The sequence below is a fragment of the Pseudophryne corroboree genome, chromosome 9 (genome assembly GCF_028390025.1).
Source record: "Pseudophryne corroboree isolate aPseCor3 chromosome 9, aPseCor3.hap2, whole genome shotgun sequence".
Taxonomy (NCBI): Eukaryota; Metazoa; Chordata; class Amphibia; order Anura; family Myobatrachidae; genus Pseudophryne; species Pseudophryne corroboree.
In genome coordinates this window covers 388979403-388998837 of record NC_086452.1, presented here as the reverse complement: position 1 = coordinate 388998837, position 19435 = coordinate 388979403, and the positions used below count along the sequence as shown (strand labels likewise).

Genomic DNA, 19435 nt, shown 5'->3' with positions numbered 1-19435 from the left:
CCGCCTCCCTGCACAGGAGCTCGGTTTTTAGTTAACCAGCCCAATGCAGTAGCAGAAAAAGAGACGACTACGGTTAGTAGCCACATACACCACACTCTCACGACAGGAGAAGTGTCAGCTGCTAATGCCATACCAACCCAAAGAAGCTAAGTGCGTCAAGGTGGGCGCCTTGTGGAGCCCAGTGTACCTTGCAGAAAGACTTTTAACAAAGGTAAGTTCTTACCATAAAACTCGTTTTCTGCTGCGAGGTACACTGGGCTCCACAAGGAATAGACATAGGGGATGTCCTAAAGCAATTCCTTATGGGAGGGGATGCACTGTAGCGGGCACAAGAACTCGGCGTCCAAAGTAGGCATCCTGGGAAGCGGCAGTATCGAAGGCATAGAACCTTATGAACGTGTTCACAGAGGACCACGTAGCCGCCTTGCACAATTGTTCAAGGGTCTCACCACGGCGGGCCGCCCAAGAAGATCCAACAGACCGAGTAGAATGGGCCGTAATGTGAGCAGGAGCTGACAGACCAGCCCTCACATAAGCAAGTGCAATCACCATTCTAATCCATCTGGCCAAAGTTTGCTTGTGAGCAGGCCAGCCCCGTTTGTGAAATCCAAACAGCACAAAGAGAGAGTCAGATTTCCTAATAGAATCAGTTCCCTTCACATAGATACGGAGAGCCCGTACCACATCCAAAGACTGCTCTTTGGGAGACAGATCAGGAGAAACAAGTGCCGGAACCACAATCTCCTGGTTAAGGTGGAACGAAGAAACCACCTTAGGTAAATATCCGATATGGGGAACTACAGGACAAGGCACCCAAATCCGACACTCTTCTAGCTGAAGCAATAGCCAGCAGAAACACAACCTTAAGGGAAAGCCACTTAAGGTCAGCTGAACCAAGAGGTTCAATAGGAGACTCTTGTAACGCCTCCAAAACCACCGACAAGTCCCAAGGAGCCACAGGCGGGACATAGGGAGGCTGAATACGCAACACGCCCTGAGTAAAGGTATGCACATCAGGTAAGGTCGCAATTTTTCTCGGAAACCACACCGACAAGGCAGATATTTGAACCTTGAGGGAGGCCAGACGCAGGCTAAGTCCAGGCCCTGCTGAAGAAAAGCCAACAACTTGGCTATACTAAACTTGGAAGCGTCATAATCGTTAGATGTGCACCAAACAAAGTAAGAATGCCAGACCCTATAGTACTGTCACACAAAAACAAAGGTGTTGGATTTTAGAAATGCTGATTTTGCAAAAATGGGGAGATGTTTAAGTGATTCATTGGCGGACTGGTGGAACTTGGAAGGAGTGCAGGAGAGGTGGGAAAAACTGAAAAGTGCAATACTAAGTGCAACTGATCTTTGTATCAAAAGGGTTAGGAAAAGCACCAGGAAAAGGAAGCCAGTGTGGTTCACAAAAGAAGTATCAACTAGTGTGAAAGCAAAAAAGATGGCTATTAGGAAATACAAACATACTCATAATAATAATGACAAAGAGGTGTATCTTGACAGACGGAAGGATGCTAAGAAAGTGATCAGACGTGCAAAGGCAGAAGCTGAGGAGAAAATGACCCAGTCAGTAGATAAAGGGGGCAAAACTTTTTTTAAGTATATAAGTGAAAGGAGAAAATCAAATGGAGGAATAATAAAACTTAAGACAGAGAGTGAGCATTTGGTTGAGGGTGACAAGGCAATAGCAGATCACCTAAATAATTATTTTTGCTCAGTATTTACTACAGAAGAAGGGATGGGGCCACAGTTAAGTTGCAAGGACATTCATAGAAATAAGGTAGATGAAAGTACATTTACAGAGGAGAAGGTCCTAACAGAACTTTCACAACTAAAAGTGGATAAATCAATGGGACCAGATGGGATACACCCAAGGATACTCAAAGAGCTAAAAGATGTGCTGGTTACACCGTTAACAGAATTATTTAACCAGTCACTAAATACAGGTGCTATTCCAGAGGACTGGAAAAGAGCAAATGTAGTTCCACTGCACAAAAGTGGAAGCAAAGAAGAAGCAAGTAACTACAGACCAGTAAGCCTTACATCAGTAGTGGGGAAAGTAATGGAAAAACTATTAAAAGAAAGAGTTGTGGAATATCTTAAATCAAACTATTTACAGGATCCAAAACAGCATGGATTTACTTGTGGAAGATCATGCCAAACAAATCTTATTTACTTTTTTGACTCTGTGACGAAAATAATAGATCAAGGGGGAGCTGTAGATGTAGCATATCTAGACTTTAGTAAGGCATTTGACACTGTCCCACATCGCAGATTGCTAAATAAACTTGAAAGCGTGGGGGTGGATTATAAAACAGTTAAATGGATAAGAACCTGGTTGCAGGATAAGAAACAGACAGTTGTAGTTAATGGAGTGCAATATATGGAGGGAAATGTTACCAGTGGAGTACCCCAGGGATCTGTACTTGGTCCAGTTCTCTTTAATATATTTGTTGGTGACATTGCAGATGGTAATGAAGGGAAGGTATGCCTTTTTGCAGATGATACAAAGATATGCAACAGGGTAGACACACCGGGAGGGGTAAAACAAATGATTGATGACCTAGGTAGGCTTGAAAAATGGTCAAGAACGTGGCAACTACAGTTAAATGCTAAAAAATGCAAAATCAGGCACTTGGGTCTCAAAAACCCGAAGGCTAAATATAGTATCAAGGGTACTATAATGGAAACTACTGAGGAGGAAAGGGATTTAGGAGTCACTATTTCAAGTGATTTGAAGGTAGGAAAGCAATGCAACAAAGCAATGAGAAAGGCAAGTCAAATGCTTGGTTGCATAGGGAGAGGAATCAGTAGTAGGAAAAAAGAAGTGATAATGCCACTGTATAGGTCATTGGTGCGGCCCCATCTGGAATACTGTGTCCAGTTCTGGAGACCATATCTCCAGAAGGATATAAATACATTAGAGAGTGTACAAAGAAGGGCAACTAATATGGTGCATGGCCTACATCACAAAACGTACCCAGAAAGGCTAAAAGATCTTAACATGTATAGTTTGGAGGAGAGAAGGGAAAGGGGGCACATGATAGAAACTTTCAAATATATCAAGGGTCTTAACAAAGTTCAGGAGGGAAACATTCTTCAAAGGAAGAGAAATATTAGAACTCGAGGACATACACTGAGACTGGAGGGGGGGGGGAGAGGTTCAGGGGAAATTTAAGGAAAAATTACTTCACAGAAAGGGTAGTGGATAAGTGGAATAGTCTCCCACCAGAGGTGGTAGAGGCTAAGACTGTATAGCAATTTAAACATGCTTGGGATAGGCATATGAATATCCTTATAAAGAATTAAGGTTCAAAAAGGGTTGAGGTTACCTGAAGGATAAAAAAAAGGGGCAGACTAGATGGGCCAAGTGGTTCTTATCTGCCGTCAAATTCTATGATTCTATGTAAATCTGAGCCGAAGCTGGTTTCCAGGCCCGCAACATAGTTTGAAAGACCACCTCAGAAAACCCTTTAGCCCTTAAGACGGAAGCTTCAAGAGCCACGCCGTCAAAGACAGCCGGGATAGGTCCTGGTAGACACAGGGGCCCTGAACGAGGAGGTCTGGGCGTTGTGGAAGTAGAATTGGACGCTCTGACGATAGGCCTTGCAGGTCTGAGAACCAGTGCCGTCTGAGCCACGCTGGAGCTATGAGAAGCAGAAGTCCTTTTTCTTGCTTGAACTTCCGAATTACCCTGGGCAGGAGTGACACCGGAGAGAACACGTACGGCAGCCGAAACCTCCACGGTACCGCCAGCGCTTCCACGAATGCTGCTTGAGGATCCCTTGTCCTTGCTCCGAAGACCGGAACCTTGTGATGGTGTCGAGACGCCATCAGATCCACGTCTGGAAGGCCCCACTTTTCCACTAGGAGTTGAAACACTTCTGGATGGAGGCCCCACTCGCCGGCATGTACGTCCTGACGACTGAGAAAGTCCGCTTCCCAATTCAGGACTCCCGGAATGAATATTGCCGATATGGCCGGTAGATGGCGTTCTGCCCAATGTAAAATCCGTGAGACTTCCTTCATTGCCAAACAGCTTTGAGTGCCGCCTTGATGATTTATGTAAGCCACTGTGGTGGCGTTGTCCGACTGCACTTGAACAGGACGGTTCTGAATTAAATGCTGGGCTAGGATTAATGCATTGAAGACCGCCCGCAATTCCAGAATGTTGATTGAGAGGAGGGACTCCTCCTTGGTCCACCGACCCTGAAGGGAGTGTTGCTCCAGCACTGCGCCCCAACCTCTTAGACTGGCATTTATCGTCAACAGGACCCAGTTGGGTATCCAGAAGGGACGGCCCCTGCACAATTGTTGGTCCTGGAGCCACCAGAGCAGCGACAGACGGACCTCCGGAGTCAATTAGATCATTTGAGACCTGATCCGGTGAGGCAGGCCATCCCAGTTGGCTAGAATCAGCCTCTGGAGAGGACGAGAATGGAATTGAGCATACTCCACCATGTCGAATGCTGATACCATGAGGCCCAGCACCTGCATCGCCGAATGTATCGACACTTGCGGACGAGAAAGGAAACAATGAATCCTGTTCTGAAGCTTCAGGACTTTCTCCTGACACAAGAACAACCTCTGGTTGTGAGTGTCCAATAGCGCTCCCAGATGCACCATGCTCTGAGCAGGGATCAGGGAGGATTTCTTCCAGTTGATGAGCCACCCGTGGGCTTGTAGAAACCGGACCGTCATATCCAGATGACGCAGGAGAAGTTCTGGGGAATTTGCCAGGATTAACAAGTCGTCCAGATACGGCAGTATCCTGACCCCTTGACAGCGGAGTACCACCGTCATCACCGCCATAACTTTTGTGAAGACTCACGGAGCCGTTGTTAAACCAAAAGGTAACGCCGAAAATGGTAATGGAGGTTGCCAATAGCAAACCTCAGGTATTGCTGATGTGACGCTGCTATAGGAATATGCAGGTAAGCATCCTGTATGTCCAGGGAGACCATGTAGTCCCCAGGTTCCAAGGCCAAAACTATAGAGCGAAGGGTTTCCATACGGAACTTGGAAACCTTCACAAACCTGTTCAATGCCTTGAGGTTGAGAATGAGCCAGGAGGACCCATTCGGTTTGGGGACTAGAAACAGCAGAGAAAAGTACCCCCGGCCCCTCTGCGCAAGAGGCACCTGTACTACGACTCCTGTATCCAGGAGGGTCTGTACCACCGATTGCAGAGTGTTTGCCTTTGTCTGGTCCAACGGGATGTCTGTCTGGCAAAATCGATGAGGGGGTCAGTTTTTGAAGGCTATGGCGTAACCTCGAGTGACGACTTCTCGTACCCAGGCGTCTGAAGTGGTCTTCAACCATTCCTGGGTATACCCTAGAAGCCGGCCCCCCACCCTGGGATCCCCCAGGGGGAGGCCCGCCCCGTCATGCGGCAGGCTTATTGGCCTTGGAAGCTGGCTGACGGGCCGCCCAGGCTCTTTTTGGCTTTGGCTTACCAGGTTTGGAAGTGCGGACCTGCTTGTTGTACGACTGACCTTTTGCTTTACCTGAAGGACGAAAGGGGCGAAAGGAAGTACCATTAGCCTTCGACACAGAAGGAGCGGTACTTGGCAGACAGGCAGTTTTGGCAGTAGCCAAGTCAGCCACTATCTTATTTAAGTCCTCCCCAAACAGAATATCTCCCTTGAAAGGGAGTACCTCCAGGGTTATTCTAGAGTCCAGATCCACAGACCAGGATCTCAGCCACAATATCCGGCGAGCCAGGACTGACATAGTAGAGGCCTTGGCTGCTAGGATACCAGGATCAGAATCCGCCTCTTTAATATAGCGAGAATCTGTGACAATATATGACAAGCATTGTCTAGCATGGTCAGAAGAGATTTCAGCTTCTAACTCCAAGGCCCATGCTTCAATAGCCTCTGCAGCCCATGTTGCTGCAATAGTGGGCCTTTGTGCAGCACCCGTGAGGGTGTAGATCGCTTTAAGACAACCCTCCACACGTTTATCCGTAGGCTCTTTTAGAGACGTGACGGTAGTGACAGGCAGAGCTGAGGAAACCACCATCCTAGCCACATGTGAGTCTACTGGAGGAGGCGTTTCCCAATTCTTAGACAGCTCTGGTGCGAGGGGATAGCGAGCCAGCATCCTCTTTTGAGGCACAAACTTCGCACCCGGGTTTTCCCAGGGTTCCTGACGTATATCCACTAGGTGATCAGAGTGAGGTAAAACTTGTTTAACTGCTTGAACCTATCTGGTTTCTTAGGAGGGACGGATGGCTCGGGATCATCCGTAATCTGTAGAATTAATTTAATAGACTCCAAAAGATCAGGAACATCCACATGTGAACTACCCTCCCCATCAGCAGTATCTGAGTCAGAACCTGTGGGGTCAGTGTAAGTGCCGTCTTCATCAGACGAGGTGTCAGTGACAGCAGTGGATTGTGAGGAGACAAGCGCTCGCTTAGAGGACCTCTTGGACTTAGGCGAGCGATGGTCAGACTTTCTTGTAGTCAGGGACTGGTTCAACTTCTTCAATTGAGCAGATAAATCGTCCGTCCACGGTGGGTTAGCTGCAGGGACCACATACGGTTGTACCGGCATTGAGGGTCCCATAGGGGGTGTTAGTTTATGAACTAGCGTATGCAGAAGCGTGGAAAAAGCGGCCCACGGTGGGTCATTATGTACCTCCATTGCCACAGTCCCACTGGCGGGCAGGAGCCCCCATAACCAGAGCCCACAGCTGCTATATTCCCCCCATAGTGATCTGTGGCTTCAGCAACACCGGCAGTGTGTTCAGCCCCAGAACCGTTACCCTCAGAAGCAGACATGATATAACTTGCAGTATCAGGTAACACAGTACAATTGGCAGCAGCATAATACCTCTTACCCAAACCCCAGCGCAGTGTAGTCAGCACTAGCAGAGATAAAGGAGAGATATGGTGACTAAATCACAGAGAAAAATACGTAGTAAAGTATATCTTTGTGAAAATCCTATGTCAATATAAAACCTGACGCACCCTCAGGTTATAGAATATAGGGATAGCAAGTTGAGTGAAAGACAGGAAATGGACACCACTCAGCTATCTAATGCACACACATATAGTCACAGTTTGTACAATGCAGAGGTTATTACTAACAATAATACTGCACTGGACTAGCTTATATATATAGCTATATAGTCAATAGATATAACACTACACAGTAAGAACCGGATGTACTGTATATCACAGGGTAATTGTACTAGAAAACCCTGACTAAATGCACTCTTTCTTAACTAGCACTGTCTAAAAAGGCAGGTAGAATACTCAAGTGTCATGTAAAGTCACAGCACTGACAACCAGGTGGCTTTACACAGGAGGATTTGCCCAAGCAGTCCCAGGAACAGTGAAGCTGAGGGATAATGGCGCCTAGACACTGACAGGGAGTGAGGGAGAGACAGATATGCAGCTCCAGGGCGGGAACATTTGCGGGAAATGGTGCCCTGGGGCTGGGGGAGGGGCTTCAGTTCTAAGCCTTATCCCCCTGCTGGCAAAACCACGGGGTACTGTGGGCTACTGAAAATGGTTTAGAGAGAAAACCTGACCTGCACCCATGCCCTGGTGTTCTAGTGGGATCGCCTGTACTGCCACAGTGTCCACCGCCAGCGCGCGCGGCCCGCCTCCCACTGACCGCGCCAGATCGCGATAAAGAACGGGTCCCGCAAGCGAGACCCACTCACCACCTCCCAAAGCGCGGCCACACGATCCCGGAGAGCCCCAGTCGTGTGTGCCTGACGTGAAGAAAACCGGAGCCTCCTGCTGTAGTTACCCGGCAACCAGGGCTCGGGAGAGCTGGAGCTGCAGCAGTGAATGTCTTCTGACATTTACCACCGCTGCTGCCCTTGAAGTCTTCACTTTTTTCTTCAAAAAAAGCTCTTCTTAGGGCTGCCTGGAGCAGCCCCTCTGTTATGTGCCTGCTTACTGCAGCACCAACTACAAATCTGAGCTTCTGTGCAGGGAGGCGGGGTTATAGAGGAGGCAGTGCTGTGCATTCTGGGAACAGTCAAAGCTTTGAGCCTGTTGGTGCCTCGGCTCAAGATCCTACTCTACACCCCTATGTCTATTCCTTGTGGAGCCCAGTGTACCCCGCAGCAGAAACAGCGTGTTTCCACACTCATGTAGAGTGACATACATCTGGCAAAGTGTATGCCCCTGCAACGGAGCACATGTGCCGACTTCACTGCAAGTCTTTGTCATCATCAGTGCCTAAGTGTTTCTACCTCCTAACAGTCATATGTGTGCTTACCTTGCTGGTCTGTATGAACAAACGTTTGCTGCACTTTGCCTAATTTTTACAATTGTTCCCAAAGCCCCGCTCCTTCCTATGGGAAGGAAGTCCAGGCAGGGCCGTCTTTTCGCATGGGCTTAATGGGCAGTTACCGAAGGGACCTAGGCTAGTAGCTGAGGGTCCCCTTTTTCCAGCGGTATCAGATTTTTGAAAATCGGCCATGGGGAACTGGAGATATCCGATTTCAAAGCAGTGGTCCCCATCCGAGCCTGTTAATTGCTCTTCCCAGTCAGATATCTCGGGTTCTGTTTCTGTCTGACATAGGGGTATATTCAAATGAAGTCGAAACTGCCGTCCTGTCGGAAAGACGTCAGTTTTCGACTTTTTCAGGTCGGAAGGGGTTCCGACCTATTCAATCCCCGGCTTTTTTTATCCAAGTAGAATTCGAGTTGTCAGAAAGCACGTAGATCAGCTGAATTTCTGCTGATCCGCATGCTTCTGTTGGAAACGGGGCCAAATCCGACAGGTTTTGGCTCTGTTTCCGACCATCTCAATACGACTTTTAAAAAAGTCGGATTGAAATGAGGGAGCTGAGAGGAGGAGACGGGAGGGAGACGGGGGAGAGCCGCGGGGAAATGGGGGAGAGCAGCACTACAGCACAGCATATGATGGAGGATGTGTCACAAGCACCACTCATGGCAGCGTCTACCCGGCTCCAGAAAGCGAGGTTACGCTTGCTGGAGCCGGGTGCCCGCTGCCGTGAGGTCTGGTGGTGGTTCCACATCCTCCTACAACGCTGCTGTAGCGCTGCTCTCCCCCGTCTTCCCGCGTCTCCCCTCCCCCCCCCCCCCCCCCCCCCGTCTCCTCCTCTCGGCTCCCTCATCTCAATTCGACTTTTGTTAAAGTCGAATTGAAATTGGCATTGAATAGCCCTTGTCGGATCCATTCCGACAAATGCATGTCAGAATGGATACGACTTCAATTGAATATACCCCATAGAGTTTTTCTAAAGGTAAACTCCAAAAGATGGGACTCTCCCCTTTCGGTGGACACTGGCAGCTTTTCTCTAATATGCCCAGAACCAGAGATACTTTATCAGCCTTCCAGCAGCTGGTCCCTGCTCCAGCTCCACACGCCTAGTATGCATTTTTATATGTTCATCGGTGGATTGCACTGGCTCCTGAACCCTGATCCCCAAGTTCCCAGTACCTCCTGAAAGGTGGGACTCTAGTTTTTTAAAAGCTAAGAAATCTATTTCCAGAAACTGGAGATATCTGCAGTCAAGCTGCCCTCCCACCGGAAAATTATGAATATTAAACCCTTTCCACTATCCACCCCTCCCCTGTGTATTAAAGACCCCTTACCACCCTGGAAACCATGTACTGGAGCCCCTTTATTAAGCCCAATTCCCAACAGAAATTATTGCTCCAGGTCACACATGCTGAGCGGAAGATCCCCTACCACCCACGGGACATCAAAGCTGCAGCTTATAGCACCCCCAGCACCACCCCAACCCTACCGCTGGAGGATGGGCAGGGGCCTCAGTGCATTGCTTTGCCCAGGGGCCTACACTGCTTTTAAGACAGCCCAGAGTCCAGGATATGAAGAGGGATCGCTTCACCCCTCTGGCTTTGCATGTGTGAACTCAGCTGATGGATTCGGAGTAACACTGTAGAGTTAGACACAGCAGTGTAAACCTCTGCCCCTAGTAATAACTGTGGCAGAATCGGTAGTGTAAGGGATTTCGGGGACCGCTTCTGTTTCAGAGTAACCGTTTCGGAGTCTGCACATGCGCAGAATGGGTCTCACTCAGCCCCCTGTCAGCTGCAGGGGGTCCCAGTTTTGAAGGCGTGACGGGACAACGCAGACTTCCTGTGTGGGCCTAATTCATGTTTGCACACAATACTGATGTTCGCAGCAATGGAGCGATTATTGGCAGACTGTGCATGGGCTGCGATCGCACTGCGCGTGCAACAAGGTGCCTCTGCAATCTTGCTTGCACTGAGATCTTTAATGCAGAGTGATTGACAGTTTGGGGGAGTGAACGGGAAGTGGTGCCAAACACACAGGCATTTCACTGCTATTTTGGGGCTTGTATCTGCTTTCAGCTGTACGTAGAGAAACATGGCACTAGGGTCACTACTGCCACTTCCAGTCTGCGTGACCATAGGTCAGCCCTAGCCGTCGATGCTCCTCATTCTTGTGTATAGTCTGCGTATGTGTATGCAGTTGCACATAAGTTTGTGAAGGCTCCGGTGAGCGTTTATCATCTTTTCTGGGTGGCAGCTTCATTTGCTAAGATCAGCTGTTCCAAAGCCTAAACAATCGCAATTGCTACAAACATGACTTAGGCTGGGTGTCCGGACCCTCTGGTCGGTGCCTGTAACTATCGACAATCGTGACTGTTATTCGCAATAGTCGTGATGGTGATCCGAGGCTGCAACCTCAGACGCAGCACTTAGATCTCGCTAATGCTAACAGGATGTGTCTATCTCCTATAGACGCCCCCTGCTGCATTCGAATTTTAATGACACGGACTTGCGCAGCCGCTTCCTTGCAGCTGGGCAATTCCATACAATCATTATTCAGGCCCACTGTAATCTTAATTCCATTTCATTGTTTACTTTTTCTTTTTTATATGTTTTGATGCAATGTAGCCTGTAATTATTTAAAAAGAGACAGGTATATGTAGAAAACAAAGAACATAGTAGAACATATATTCACTTGACTGTAATTACAAACAAACTGTTGTTTCAACTTTAATCCTCTGTTTATACATTCCTGTATTACATAGCTCCGATGATTAAGTATCCAACTCGTGGCAGGGGATATTATCACTGGAGCAATTCAGCATTGCAATGGTGCTGGGACATCTGCTCCAAAAAGCAGCTGTTCCCAGTGATCAATAACACTGCTACTTCTGTAGCAGCAATACTTACCATTCCCATCGCCGGTGTCTGTGCATGTCTGACCTGAGATCACACATGCGCGGAGGCGCTGGTCGCAGAGTGAGGAGGCGGCGGAGGGATCCACTCGGTTCCCTCTTCTCATAGGAAGGAGCAGGGCTCCGAGAACAAACGCCATTTGAAGATGACATTTGTTCTTGCAGACCAACTCTGATAACTAAGATTAAGATTTCGGAGTATGCTGAATGGGGGTAATTCCAAGTTGATCGCAGCAGGAAATTTTTTAGCAATTGGGCAAAACCATGTGCACTGCAGGGGAGGCAGATATAACATGTGCAGAGAGAGTTAGATTTGGGTGTGGTGTGTTCAATCTGCAATCTAAATTGCAGTGTAAAAATAAGGCAGCCAGTATTTACCCTGCACAGAAACAAAATAACCCACCCAAATCCAACTCTCTCTGCAAATGTTATATCTGCCTCCCCTGCAGTGCACATGGTTTTGCCCAATTGCTAACAAAGATCCTGCTGCGATCAACTCAGAATTACCCCCAATATTAGGTGGTCTTATCGCAGCCCTAATGATGAATGGCACGTTACATAAAATATGCGGTAACTAGCGTTTCCATTGAGTATCAATTGAGTATCACAGTGTCACAGACACCACTTTCATAAATGACTCACATTCATGGGAACCAGGGGTATTGCCCCAAACAGAATTACAGGGTGTTTTATAAAATCTCTAATGGATATATGAATAAATGTAATAAGCGTTCCTATCAGCGCCATTCCTTTTGCAGACTAGTCCAAGGGTCTAGCTCCTTAAAGAGCAGATACAAATACACACTGTGGCGCCAATTCCATTTCGATTTTGCTAATAATGTTGAATGTTTTATTTTAATACCAATGTTAAAAAACAAACTGATACCAAATTTCTGTGTTTTAGCTCAAAATGATCTGTTATCATGATCAGCATGTAATACTGTTGTCCTATGACCACGATCTACCAGTATGGATATTCACTGGCCTCAGTTAGGAAGTGTGCTGCTGATATTTGCTCCTGCAATGCAGCGTAGACCCGCAACAGGTATATGTGGCATTAAATGGGTGTGGAGTGGAAGGGGGCTGGGGGCAGCCTAGTGCTCCCAGGGGGGACAAGGCATGCTACAAACGTTATTTGGCCACTCCAATAAATAATAATAATAAATCAGCTTCACATTGGTGAAACTACAACTTACCACATCATCTCGGTCTTCCCATTCCACTTCTGATAAATCCACGCTGCTGTAATTTGGTTTCCTGCGTTTCTTTCCTTCTTCATACTATTGGAAAGTCATAAAAAATAAATAAATAAATAATAATTTAACTTGGTGACTATCTGACCCATAGTGTAAAGTGTACACTAGTGACAAGAACAAAATATGGGGCAGATGTATTAAGCCTGAAGAAGTGATAAAGCAGTGATAAAGAAGTGATAAATGGAAGGTGGTAACACACCAGCCAATCAGCTCCTAACTGTCATTTTTTAAACCCATAATGATTGGCTTGTGCGTTATCACCTTCCACTGATCACTGCTATATCCCTTCTCCAGCTTAATACATCTGCCCCTACTGTATATCTGAAATTGCACTGGACTTGTTAATTTTGTAAAAGTCTAATACAGTCATTACAGTTCACCTATTCCCTGTTGTGGCCTTCATATCAGGAATTCTACTGCGTATAATAGTAAAACATGTTTATCTCATGATGTAAGACAGGTTTCCATAGTTACAGATTGTTGGTTTTTTAATTGTCTATTAAGTGTAACCTTTAATACATTTCTTATTGTGTTCAGGAATGAAAATAGAATGTTGCAGATACCACTTTATTATCACAGGGGATACAAAGGGCGGTTATTTAAATTATACATCACGCCCAATCTCCTTTCTAAAGTGATACCCGTTTTTGCGCATATCGCGCCCTTAGTAATCAGGTCCAGCTGCATAAAGAGCCTCAGGGTAGCAAGCTGAAATCATGATACCACGCCCGTCAGCAGAAACAGAATGGGTGTGGAAGAGGGCAGAAAGAATAGAATACCGCCCTCATGGTTCTTTCTGGCTCAAACACAAAAAGTGAAAATAACTATTGCAATCTGCAGCCCTTAGACTGGGACAAACTTAACGGCTTCCTGGCTGCCCCCTCGCCTTAGTGCGGGGGTGGATGTCACTGGAAGGTGGGCACGATGATGTGATTACATCATCATGGTCCCGTACCCCACTACACATTGCCATTACTACCGGTATTGTGAAGAGGGGACGGGGCTATGATGATGCAGTTCATTGTGAAGCACGTGTTATGCACACCAGTGCCTGCAGGAATGTACTGGTGTTTGAACTGTTATACACACCAGTGCCTGCAGGAATGTACTGGTGTCTGAACAGAGAGGGATGCAAAACAAATGAACTCACAGACAGACTGGGAAATATGACATAACGTACACAGAAGGTGATAGGGTAACAAAACCAACACAGAGTGAACAGAGAAGCCCAGAGGCTAAGAAACTGGGTGTCTCCCTAGTATTAGAAATGCTCAGATGGAAAAAGCAAGATGTTGTGTTTTAATACGTAGAGAACCCGAAATGCTGTTGCTAAGGGCAACAGCAAAACCCTAAAGGGTTACCAACGGGTGTGGCAGTAAACTCCTTGGTCAGAGATGGAATAATAGACACAAGGAGAGTCTCCACAATCCTAATTCTCACTTGCAGGGCCCAGGTTCAGCTTACTGCCACTAAACTGACACATGGACGCCCTGCACAGTGAGAGAGGATTATGCAGGCAGGTCTGAAAGTACAGCCACAAACCTGCTGGGTTCACAGAATAGCAAAAGAACCTCAGCAGGCTAAACGACTGACTCCAGTCTTACTGCTAGGTCTGGATTGGCAGAGTGTAGTACCAAATGCCCAGGCCTATTTGCAGTAAGCAACAACAAAATACAAAGCTACACAGTACTGGCTAACTTTCAGGAACTGACTAACCAACAAAGATTCAGCAGCATCTGCTTAACCTGAGAAGAGGCCTTATAAAGCAGGTGCTGTCCACGCCCCCCTCAGACCTCACAGACTGTGAGCACAAAAACCAGCACCGGATCCCATGCCTGTAACCACTGCACAGCAAAAGACCCGAACCGGAGTATCAGCTGCGCTCAGGTTACTCCGCTAGCACTTGTCTCCCGGTTGCCATGACGACGTGGCAGCACAGGGCAGGAGACCCTAACAGTACCCCCCCTCTGACGAGGGGTCAAAGAACCCCTACCACCGGGTTTATCGGGGAACTGCGAGAAGAAAGAGCGTATCAGTCTGGGGGCATGAAGATCACAACTGCGCACCCACGACCGCTCCTCCGGGCCATACCCCTTCCAGTGCACCAAAAATGACAGCCCACCCCCGAACCATCTTGGAGTCAAGAATCCTTTCAACAACAAACTCCCTCTGGCCACGTATCAGAAGAGGGGAAGGTTTTCCTCTGGAAGAAGGATTACTAATCACCCGTTTTAAAAGGGAACAATGAAATGTTTTATTGATACCCAAAGAACGGGGCAGAACTAACTGAAATGCCACCGGATTGATAACCCTGGTGATCTTATAAGGGCCGATGAACCTGTCAAAGTCAGAAAAATATCACTATGCACACTGCCATATTTGCACCTCATACATGTCCGCGCTGCGCATGCGGGCGCTCTCCCGTGCGTGCGACTACCCGCTGTTACGTGCACCCGCAGGCGCACTGTATGCGCATTTACGGTAGAGTTTCTGTGTGCCCAGCGTGCGACTCAATCGTTACATAATTCAACCATATAATGTATTTTATAAGTTAATATTCCCCTGAGTCCAACAGGTATCAGTGGGTCTCAAATGGCTCTTTGACCTTAGAGATCCCCCAAACAATAGTTTGCATGTTGTGAGGGCTTCACATCTTCATATGCATAGCTAAAGCACAGGAATAGTAATTGAAGATTAATTGTATTCCGAATCAGTATCTTTCCCGCAGACGGAGTACAATAGCCTTTAATTACACTGAGCTTTGAGACTCAATGAGGAGGGCCAACACCTGTGTTTACCAATGGGTTAGGATTTGTCTCCAGAAGAATGATTGCTGAGATGTCATTGTCTCAACTGAGAGTAGACAGTGAGATAGTATTCGCCAAACAATAGCTTCCCACAAGACAGGAATGTGTTGGTCATCACCCATTGTTTTGCATAACCAAGGCCACTGATGCAGCTGGCTCACATGCTGTGAGGGACACACACACCTTGTTGTTGACACCCCCCCACAGCTGGAATGAGGGTATGATATACCCACTGGAGATCACAGGGCTCACTCACTCACTCACTCACTCACACAGCTACCTGGCACCCAGCAGCATGGAGGCTACATCCCCAGGACATCCTCCAAACTAAAGGCTAAGTATAGAATTCAAATGGCTAGATAAGGAAATATAGACAGATTGCTTTCTGGTTTAAATAGGATATTGTGGCTTGGTTGTGTGATTGTTGGGTGTTTGTGTGATGGATCTGGGAGTCTGTGATGGTAGCTGGGACATTGGACAGCCTGTGGCATAGCATTTGTGGTGTTTGTTTGCCTATGGTGATTTAGAATAGATTGTGCTGGTTTGTTATAATATATCTTGTTAATCATAAATACCACCATGCAGTTGCGTTTGGGCATGTGCTTGTGGCAATGGCAGGCTGAGATGTGTGGTTGCATTGTGATCTGGTCTTGTGATGAATTTGCTCTGGTTATTGAGATGCTGAAGTTGTTTGGAATGTGAAAGTGAATGGGATGGTTCTAGGAAGTTGGATTGAAATTGTGAAGGGTGATTTAGATGGTTTGGAATTGTAGAATCAGAGCATATGCATTGTTCTGAGGCTTGGACATTTTGGAATAAAATGGAGTCTTGTGTCTTCTGCTATGTGATTGTGGTGTAGTAGAGAGTGCCATGTGTTTGGACCTGCAAAACTAAAATGGCTGCTGCCGGGTGTTTTCCCCTCCCCCTTTCAACCATGTGTTGCAGTCTTCATGGGAGTTTTCTCAAAATGGAGTCTAGCTTCTGTCCCATGCGGTATTGTAGGGTGTGTATATAGGGACAGCCAGTATGGGTAAGGTCAAGTATTTTCTCCACAAAGATTCTCAGCATTGAATAACTGCGCAGCGATTGTTCCTCACATGTGTAAGCTTCTCTGCAATCATATTGTTCTTCTTGTTATTCTGAGCCAATCTCTCTCAATCTCTCTCTCTCTCTCTCTCTCTCTCTCCTCATCTTTCTCTCTCATTTTCCCTTAAATAGTATTGTATTATATTTCCTGTGTAGTTATCTGGTTAGGTAGTCTATGTTATATTGTAGTGTATGACTTGTATTGTGTTTAATTCTTTTGCAAGTATAGCATTCATAATATATATATTAGGCGTTGGACCCTGAGCACGGTATCTGTGTGTTTCTTATAGTATTAAGTATTCTCAGAGCGTCGGTGACGCTCAAGCAGCTTTAAAGGTAATAAGGTTATTCTGTGTTGCATTTACACTCTATCATTACACTAAGGTTTTACCGCACAACACACTGTTTATGGTTTAGATATAAAGGTTTAATATAGTGAGCGTCAGCGCCGCTGGTGATCTCCTCGTGGTCCCGAGCGTCCGCTACGCTATAGCGAATCATTACGTTAGTCAACAGCCAATAACGTGCCTGCCTGTGATCTCTTGGCCTTGAGTGAACGTGACGCTTGAGCGTCTCGATCACGGCTAAGCGATTGTTACGCAACTAGCGTACCCTTACGGTACTTCATACGTAGATAGCGTACAGTGTTCTTAGACCTCATAAAGGATATTATATAAGATAAATATTTAGCTTTATCAATTGCGAGCTCGTCCAGTCCTTCACATATCTCTGCTAGGTAATTACAGCAGACATTATCCATCAGCAAAGGGCGGGAGGTTGTATTCCTCGTGGTGCTGTCGGGATAAGCGTCTGCTTCTCTTAGTAAAGGGTGCTGAAGGAATCCGGGAACCGGAGGTAAGAACAACGCACGCAGATTGGATGGTTTATCTGTTTAAGTAGGTTTAAAAGTACATTTGCTGCATAGCCTTGATATAGTTAAAAAAAAAAAAAACTCAGGCCTAGAATAACTTTAGGAGTTTGAATGATGACTTTCTTTGTGACTAGAGGCCGCATGGTCTGTCCCCCATTTTGTGTGACCCTCATGGAGGTGGAAGGGGGAGGAGCAGCGGCCATTTTGGGAAGGTCAAATTTTTTCCCCCCTAAAATGGCTGATTTTCAAGAAATAATCAGCCATCCACTGTCAAAAAGAAATCATCATTTAATGAGTTTTTTTTCAATGCATTTGTTTAGTCCATATCATAGTCAATCATAAGTAGTTCAGATACAGTTTAATAACAGTTAATAATAAATTAAATATTTGATTTAAGAACGATACACAGATAAAACAAAGTTGTTGTTTTTTTTTTTTTTTTTTTTCTTTTGGTTTCCTTACCACCCTACTCTGCTTGGTGCAGGATGGCCATTGAAATGCAGATGAACCTGTGTGACTGGTTAGGTTCCCTAGCAGTGTTGAAATAAATCGCCTTTTACAGAGTTACTGTAGTTAAAAAGCAATTCATATGCAAATTAGAAGCACTGAATAAGGTCTAAATGTCTATATGTCTGTGCTTACATCAATGTATGTTATTAGATTAAATTTAGAATTGCATTTTCATCTGTGTACTTTCACATATCTCACCTTCCTGTTTGCCATTTGCATTGATAAACGTGCTAAAAGAGATTTGCCGCTATTTTATAGTTTAAGAGTAAAGGTAACATAGTTAAAGTATAGACAAACACACAGTTTTTGCCTGGGAGATAAGGCGAAGTCAGTGTGGTGTGCGGTAGATGATCAAGGATCATCTACATTGATAAACATATAAATTGTGTTACGGTGGATCTTTATTTTGCGTACACGTGTCTCTAACAAAAACTGAGATTTGTGCACGCAAACCAAAGGCCGACGCACGCAGCGTAAATTACGCAACGGAGCGTCCGGGTACGCCCACGTAACTCAAAACACAAGTTTTTCTCCTCTCCTCTCAACGCGATAAGTAGCGCCACGCGGTAAATAACGCCAGGCGATAAATCGCACAAATCTAGTTTAACATTCCAAATTTAAATTAACAGATCCTTCTCCTAATTGGTAACACATCTGGTCTAAAGAAAAATTTCTGCGCAGAAATAGAAATAGAAACAAAAGTGTATATGCGGTGAGTGAGTGTTTGTTTTTACAATTTTTAAGGTTGAACCACAAGAAAAGTCGAGTACTCGTGAGGTACATGCGTGTAAGTGACGTACATGGTGGCTAGGGAGGCATCCCTGGTTAAATATACAATTTGAGCATTAGAGTGTAGCAGACCAGGAGGTCATACTGTAACAGACCAGGAGGTCATAACAGACCAGCAGGTTCAGGTACAGCAGACAAGGAAGTCCGCTATACAGTCCACAGGCACAACACCAAGAAAGGGTTGGTGCAACACCCATATAGGCCATATAAGCTCTGGCTGAAGGAATTCGCAGCCGAAATTTTCGATTCCGTTGGTCGCTCAGTACATAAGATTAGTTGCTTGTGCACTAAACGATTGTACCGCACGTAATTGTGTACATTAGTTAGTAATCTGACCTAGTACCATTAGAGTAAAGGGGTCACAAACGCTATTTGTACATTCTAACGTGATTTGTGTAATTTTTTTTTATTTTAAGGGAAGCTCGCTGCTCACTCAGGAACTATCCAGCAACCAATAGTTACTGGAAAGAGTAAGTGTTCTTCGGATCACCCTCACAGGTTCCAGTAAATAGAGGTTCAGGTCGCAGGGGCCCTAGGTCGAGTACGCCAGCACCATATCGGTGTGATCAGGTCGTATTGGTCGGCGTGGGCGAGTGAGTGGGGTACTCGGTAAACCGCCACCGTCAGCCTATTTTGAACATTTTGGTTTGCGTAAGGGTTGGCTGAATAAAGCAACACTTTCGAACTATGGGGGCCACTTGTTCAGGTAGGGGGCGATCAACCTCGGTTCGGGTTGATTCAGTGAACCGACCAATTGGGTCGGCAAGGTATGTAATGTGTGAGAAATACGAAAGTCACACAGAAAGTTTATGTGATGAATGGGAGAGAATGACTAGACATGACGGGGAGAAATTCCCAAGAGTAGGTAGCTTCAGCCTAGAAGTGTTAACGAATTTAAGGAGAAGGATAGGTCTCATTAAATCAGCAAAGAGACGAATCAA

At 46.1% G+C, this 19435-nt stretch overlaps 1 protein-coding gene across 6 annotated transcripts in view; it reads right to left on the bottom strand.

Moving 5' to 3' along the window:
* CACNA2D3 (calcium voltage-gated channel auxiliary subunit alpha2delta 3) overlaps positions 1–19435 on the bottom strand; it is a 2000770-nt gene that overhangs the window by 607427 nt on the left and 1373908 nt on the right. For all 6 annotated transcript variants that reach the window (XR_010186941.1, XM_063940834.1, XM_063940836.1 and 3 more), the window contains one exon: positions 12372–12455. Coding sequence is in view for 5 of the 6 variants with exons in the window: in XM_063940834.1 (XP_063796904.1) it covers positions 12372–12455 (84 nt within the window). In the remaining variant the exon portion in view is untranslated. The remainder of the gene's footprint in view (positions 1–12371; positions 12456–19435) is intronic.